The 7500-nt window shown below is 42.1% G+C and overlaps 1 protein-coding gene across 1 annotated transcript; it reads right to left on the bottom strand.

Annotated features, from left to right (window-relative positions):
• Positions 1 to 3300: 3300 nt before the first annotated feature.
• On the bottom strand, positions 3301 to 7470 carry LOC311374991 (eukaryotic translation initiation factor 4E type 3). Its single transcript, XM_084490709.1, has 6 exons — positions 7401 to 7470; positions 7030 to 7124; positions 6702 to 6762; positions 6540 to 6606; positions 6116 to 6271; positions 3301 to 4663 (listed from the first exon to the last, which is right to left on the bottom strand). The coding sequence occupies exons 2-6, from the start codon at positions 7053 to 7055 to the stop codon at positions 4617 to 4619; spliced, it is 357 nt and encodes a 118-aa protein (XP_084346835.1). The 5' UTR covers positions 7056 to 7124; positions 7401 to 7470; the 3' UTR covers positions 3301 to 4616.
• Between the last annotated feature and the right edge of the window lie 30 nt (positions 7471 to 7500).

Genomic DNA, 7500 nt, shown 5'->3' with positions numbered 1-7500 from the left:
CCCCAGTTGTGAACACTTTGGCAGAGTTAAGACATCATGAGGATAATTAAAGTGTCTTAAGACAGAGAGCGATCACTATCTGGAGACAGACGTCGGTTAAATAGTCAATTTATCGGCCCGCTGAAAAGCAACATTAAACCATCTGCGGGAAACAATACTTGAAGTCGTTTTGTCCTTGACCAAGGTCTGAAAACCCCAGACTACTGTCGTTTATTATAAACGACTTTGCATTTATCACGGTTGTATCTACAGTGAGTGAACGACGCCAGGGGCTCCTAGACCGTCGTTTTCCTTAGGATAGAGCGCCACCCTCTGACCAAATAGGGATACACTTTTGACATATATTTAGTAGTCCTATAATACCATTCATTATGCCAGGCCTAACTTAAATTTACAAAGATCAGTTAACAAATGGCACTGAACTCTGTTACAGTAAATGCCGTACTTTACATGGACGACACTTATCTTTTTATAGACCGCGGTGTAGACAGTATGCTCATGTGTGCTGTGTGCAGGTGATATTATTGTGTTGATATGAAAACAAAACCAAAGATAACCCAGAGAAGAAACTGCTGAGAACCGTTTTTTTTTTTTTTTTTTGGACTATCCTCAACTCTGACGAAATCTCAAGCATCCGCACTGAGGCTAACAGCTCCAGGGCATTGAGAAAGATATATCATCCCTGCTCCACAAACCCACCCCGCCACTGTTGTGTTTTGCAATGACCTCGGAGCTACGCCTGCAGAGCCACCGAAGCGCAGCCATCAGCACTTTAATTCCTGTCTTGTTTTTTTTGTTTTTACCAATGATCATGTCGCTATATTCATGAAACTGCCCTGCCCATCCTCGTACACTAACGCAGACACTGACACATTTCTAGACAAGGCATATCACAATAACAATGTAGTTACACCATCTTTTGCCCTGGATAGTTTTGTCGGTCGGGGTGTTGTTGACTCCCGGCTGAAAATATACTGGGTTCAATCCCCCATGTCCATAGTCTATCCATCTGTAGGTATCCTTGAGCAAGATAAGTCACCCCACGCCTGCTCCCTACCTACATGTATCTGAAATGAGGGAGGTTGCTTTGGATGAAGGTGGCAAATGACCAACAACAAAAAAAATGGTCAAATGTAAATGCCTGATTTATTTATTCTGGAAAATAGTGTGCAGAAGCTTATTTGCATGATATATCAGATTAGCCATTAGCCATCAACCCATGCCAACCCTCTTGCCAGTTCACAAACACATCTGAAACTCTTTAATGCGGTGACATGGAAAAAACCCAGGCCTCTTTTAAAAGTCATCATCGACGGGGACAAATGATTTGTCAAAGGCATTCACTGGTGTAGGCCAAAAAAAAAAAAAAAAATCAAGCTTAGTTAGATTATTTAAGTAGCACTATCGGTCACATTCAATTGACACCTCGTGTGTTTGGGCTAGGAGACTGCGGTGGCGTTGGGTGGATATCACGCTGAGACCTGCAATTGATAGTGTGCACTTACTAATTAAATGGAGGATCGCTATCGGTTACATAACATGCTCTCCACATGTACTCCCACACACAACAAAGTCATTAGCTTTCTGCTAATTGGGTAATTGCGCAAATGAAGCGAGGCTCCTCTTGATTTCCAAAGGGGGGCGACTCCCACACACAGTGATCTCCCATCGCTCCTGGGGGCAGACTGGGATATGAATGATGGAGGTTTGACTTCAACAAAAAATCTATAAAGCAGAGTAATTCTGGAGAAGTTTGTCTTTGTAGGCCTACATCCGCCTATCGTGGTAATCTAAAAAAACCAAGAACAGACAACCCAGAACAAACATTAAATGATTGTTCTAATCCACCACATGTGCTCTGATTTTCAATCCCATAGTGATTTTATATAATTATATAGTAGTAGTAGATTTTATATAATTATGCATTATATAATAGTGAAATTATATAATGCAGCCTGAACAGATATCTTTTTAAACATCCTTTCCTTTATTTGAACCCATGTTACTTGTGACTTGTAGTCACATCGTAAGTAACCTGGTGACGAACCTGAGCAGAACCTGAGTAGGATCTGGGGACAGACCACAGACCCTGTTGGGGGACTGGGGACAGATCAGACCCTGCTGGTGGACTGGGGACAGACCACAGACCCCTGGTGGTGGACTGAGAACAGACCACAGACCCTGGTGGAGGACTGGGGACAGACCAGACCCTGCTGGTGGATGGGGGACAGATCAGACCCTGGTGGAGGACTGGGGACAGACCAGACCCTGCTGGTGGACTGGGGACAGACCACAGACCCCGGTGGAGGACTGGGGACAGACCAGACCCTGCTGGTGGTGGACTGGGGACAGACCAGACCCTGCTGGTGGTGGACGGGGGACAGACCAGGAAGCTGATAACTCCTGTAACTCGTCACGGAGGAGGAAGAAGCTAAGGAAGTCATACTAGTTCCTGGGAGGAGTGCGCTAGAATAATAAACCCCTCCGGTTTACAGAACAATGGAGCCATCTACAGGAAGAGGGCAGAGTAGGCGTCTCTTCCTGCAGAGGCCCGGTAGTAGTACCTCGGTTATACAGTAGTAGGCCAAACTGAAGACGCTCTAAAACCATTATAGTCTTCTCTGTCGTAGAGAGACGGGGGGGGGGGGGGAAACAAGCTTCAAGGCGTGAAAGTACAACAGGCGGAACATTCTGCTGATGAAAGCCAGCTCTGTAGTCTGACTAGAGCGGTCGGTGTCATCTGGACAGAGCTGGGAGACCAACACAGAGCTTGTACTCTTGAACCTTGTCGTTAAACTCTGGTGTTTACATCACGTGACACGCGGCCTCCAGCCCTTGTCCACCACGTTCATGCTCTCTGCCATTGTTACCACCAACAACCATATACTACGTTGTGTTATGTGTGGGGCTGTAATATAATATTGTGACATTGAACAATTAATGACTTATTTTTTTACAGGCCTGCTTTATTTTTATGTATAAAAATAAATTGTGTAGTGGCACCCAAAAAACTTCCCCTTGGGGCGAAATTAAGTTATAGTTTATTTTTATTGGTGCTCATGTGAGTTCTTATGTTACCTGTTAAAATCCAAGGGCAGTGATTGGCTACGGGCGCCCACAAAGTATGATAAATCAGCTCAAAATGATTATTGAAGATGGAAAACTGCCAACTCACGGAATCATTACATCTAATGAGGATTAACGCGATGCAAAAGTCCCGTACCAGAAGCTTAGACAAACAAAAGAAAAAACAAGAAGATCTTTTTTTAATTTTATTGGCTTTTATTTCTTATGCTTTTCGAAATCATTTTGACATCCTACTAAAACGCTACACTAAACCCATCAGTCAAAAGGGTCGTTCAAAAATAGTCCCTATTGGCAACGAAGCCATGGTTCTTCAGCTGGTTCTGTCGTCGTTCTGAAACAGTATACAGGCATTCATCGAACGGGGAAATGGCTTTATTTATAAAGTGAGCATATGCTCTCATGTTGTTTAAAATGCGCATTATACATGGAGTGAAAAAAAAACAGTACTCGGATGGACTGGACATCCGTTAGGTAATAACTCACGGGTGTCTGATGTATCTTCAGCCTTTGACATTGTTATGTATACACTCAAATGGAAAAAGCATATTTAAAAATATTAACCATAATTTACCTTATTTTAGCTTCATTTTAGCATCATTATCCACCAAAGCTGAAAGAAACTATCAACGCAAAAAGGATTTTCCGCCTAAGATGCATTGTTAACACACTTCTAGCTGTACAAACAAGACAATATTTTCTACAAAAAAATTACCCTTGATTTACTGTTGAATTTACAAGAGAAAAACAATCAAATGTTTGTGGGGCATTTTAGGGCTACAAAGAGGGTGTGACATTTTCAAAACCACAACAGGTTAAAAATGATTATTATTGAACTAAGTATGTTTTTAGTAAGTCACTTGATGTTAAAGTGGTTCATAAGACAGCCCTGCCATTCAGGAGCAGACGTGGTTTCAAACCAGCATATAAATGTGCAACACGTAAACTAAATGCGTTCTCAAGACATGAGGTTTATTTAAAAGACTCACGAAATCTTCTGTAAACACACAGTGTATTCACCTCATGTCGGTAATCGAGATATCAACATTCAGCTTTGCTAAATACTTCCCTAAGAAGCTCACAAACTAACTGAGGTCCCAAAAAAAAGTGCTTTGGCACCAAGAACATCAACTGGCTTAAAAGTACATGAAGAGAAGACCCTAAAGTCCAATTCAACGTATCTACAAAAGATAAAATAGTTTGACCACTGCCGATAAGCCTAAGGAGAACTAGTTCCATGAGGTGTGTGCAGACCATATTGGTGGCAGTAAAGCAAAGGTTAAAATAAAATCTAAAAAAACCAAGGCAGTATCTTCAACAAAGGTCAACCGGACATGGTCAAAGTTGAACAAAGGCGTTACGTTCCAATAAAATGTATAAAAATATATTGATAACCTGTTCCTTGATTGATGCAATACATTGTTGTGTTGTTGTGTTGTGGAGATGGCCGTATGTCAAGGGAAGTGTAAAGTTCAGATCTTTCTTATCTTTTCTTAAAAGGACAAAATTGACAAACGCGAATGCATCGGAATCTAGTGTCTTGAACGTCCCCCTTCAAAAGCGTGATGTTCCTGATGAGCTGCAAAAAAAAAAATAATGTATACATTTAGTCAATCATCAAATTTCAATCACGTAATATAGTAGATTGCAGAATTTCCATAACATATTTAATCGAGTGTTTCTAGTCCTAAAGTCAACCTAAAAGGACTTCACACACTTAATGATGGAAGGATATTCTTATCATGGAGTGCTTCAAGGCAGAAATAAAAATGTCTTGTGATAACCACCCTCATTGACCGAGTCTGCAACATGATTAAGTATAAACAAGTTAATGGGGTCAAAAGCTAAACAACTCCCAACATATGCCACGGACACTGACCAGAACTTTATCCCAAATTAACTCTCTGATACATCACATCGTCATAATTAGTCCATTTCAGAGCTTAGGGCTACAGGTTGTTATCAAATGGTCTGTGAAGCCCTTTGACATTTTAACTACGATCACGGGCAAAATTCGCCCGCTTAATATGAATCATCAGAAAATAGTGGAATTCCTTTCTGCATGGGACCATATGCACACACAATTTCTCTTCAAAAAGGCAATTTTATGAATACACACCTCTTACGTGGTACCCTCAAACAAATCAATATTATGTAATATTATGAGTACTATGTAACTTTAAATCCCTTCTGAAACAAACATCCATTCCCTCGTGTCGCTTTTACTCGAGATACTCGAGAGATTAAAGAGGGACATGGACCGTCAAAATGCCATGTTGGACACAAGCAGGCTTTAAAATGATTGAATTCGATTTCACCCCCAATAGCCAAATTCCTCCTTGACACATCATTGACCCTGAGCCCAACGTTAACATGTAAGCCAGGGCTGTCTACCACCAGTCCAACACAGACAACTGCACTCTAGTCTGCAAATGTTGCCCACTTCAAATAAACAGACAAAAGGAGAGAGACATTTATTTCACCATATGTTCCACTGCCAAAATGGCCATAGTCTAGTTGAGTGTTACCCCAAGGGGGTAGAGTGTATTTCATAGACACACACACTCATGGATGACAGTGTTACATTGTTTGAAAAGAAACACTGCAAAAACAATTGTTGGATGTAACTAGGCTTCCAAAATGTTTGACATTGGACAGATAGGAAAATACATAAAACTAGGTCAAGGCATGCCAGGGCATGCCTCTGTGCGCCTGTTTCCAGAAACTAATCGCTGTAGAACTACTGGGACTCAGCATATCTGAAGAAGGCATACCAAGGCATTTAACCCTGGAAGGGTTGAAAAGATTAAAGCCTATTATTCAACATGGTTTTCACTTTCATTATCTGAATGTTATTAAGATGATAAAAAGACAGTGTGTAGTGTAACAGACACACACACACGGTGTGTATGAAATACCTCATAGTGGCACCATGACATGGAAAACATCACGGTATAAAAGTAATTTATGCAACTAAAGGAAAAGACAGAATAAATTGTAGTCACACACTGGACAAAGGTTCCATACTTACATTTATAAAACACAGCCTTAAAGGATATTTGAGGGAGGAGTTCATAGATCTTGGCCAAGACGCTAGCTTCTGGAGCAAGAGGAGCGTTTCCGTTCCACACCTGCACCACGTCTTCCCGATCGCGCACGCTCACGCTCACGCCAATGACCTCGTCCTCTGTCCAGCAGAGAAACAAGCGGAGACACAAACTCATTTAATATAAATCATGTTATCAATATGGCTCCGTATCCAACGTGAATATGCAATCGATTGTTCATCAGGCGTCGATTGATATCACTAAAAAGGCTTTGTGACTTTGTGAGTATCGTCATAAGCATCGTCATAATCCACGGAAGCATCCTCCTTGGTGGTATGATTCACGTTCGACGACCTGTCCTCTAACGGCGGCAAACATGATGAGGCCGCGACCTTGAGACCAACTCACCAGAAGCACAGTAGTCAGCAAACTGCTCCCCGATGGTAGCCAGCAGCAGCTCCTTCCACACCAACGCCTAACAGCAAGCAACAAGCCCAGGGCGACGGTTTAGTGTTTCAGCAGCACCGCCTTGAGACAGGGTCAATGTTGTGTGTGCGACCCAAAACTTACGGTACTGTCTTTCGGTACTTTCATCTTCCAAACACCACCTTTGGCGTTGCTCTCCTCTTCCCTGTAAAAAAAACAACAAAAGAAAAAGAACAACATAAATGAATGATGAAGTTTCCCCCGAGCATGGAACCCTCAACAACAACAGGGCGACCTCTTCGACCTCTTCATCATCTTGGGTATGGCGTTCTGTGCATTGCCAGGGCCGCGAGCCACCTCAAACTGGATCTGGACCCCGACTGTTTTGGGTCCAGACCCCCATCGTGTAGGAGCTGCTCTACAGTAGCACATTAAAGAGGCGGATAGAGGGGGGGGGGGAGGAGACACGTACCACAGCGGCCTCCTCTCTCCGCGCATCAGGTGGTAGCTACATCTCAACGGCAACGCTGTGACTTGGGGAATGTTGTTGTACACACTCCAGAATGTCTGGAATGATGGGGGGAGAGAGAGAGAGAGAGAGAGAGAGAGGGTTAACACACTTTAAGAGTGGGATTGGAGCTACTTTAAGGCTATTAATATTATAAATATTATTATTAATAAATATTTTGCACAAGAAATGTTTATAAAGACTTTATAGTTTATTGTTACCAGTGTAACAGAACATGCATAGACAATATATGACAATGCAAACGTCCAACAACATATTGCAGCAGTACCATTTCTCATTAGATGATAAAAGATCTGCGTTGGCAAAAATCGTACCTGAACAGTTTTAACTGTATATATCTTTTTGAGATTTGATGCACATTCCGCAGCAGTAGTCCCTGGTAACGACCTGGAATAGAAGATATTATGGGTTGAA

This window comes from Micromesistius poutassou, assembly GCF_964030765.1.
Source record: "Micromesistius poutassou genome assembly, contig: SCAFFOLD_5905, whole genome shotgun sequence".
Lineage (NCBI taxonomy): Eukaryota > Metazoa > Chordata > Actinopteri > Gadiformes > Gadidae > Micromesistius > Micromesistius poutassou.
The sequence above is the reverse complement of the archived record's forward strand: the minus strand, read 5'-3'. Positions and strand labels throughout refer to the sequence as shown.

Excerpts from the sequence above, each read along its gene's own strand:
- LOC311374991 (XM_084490709.1), bottom strand. The coding sequence starts at position 7,055 with ATGCGCGGAGAGAGGAGGCCGCTGTG. Across the intron at positions 6,763-7,029 it reads GGAGAGAGGAGGCCGCTGTG|GGAAGAGGAGAGCAACGCCA; the intron begins GTACGTGTCTCC and ends TTTTTTTTACAG. Across the intron at positions 6,272-6,539 it reads TGCTGACTACTGTGCTTCTG|AGGACGAGGTCATTGGCGTG; the intron begins GTGAGTTGGTCT and ends TCTGCTGGACAG.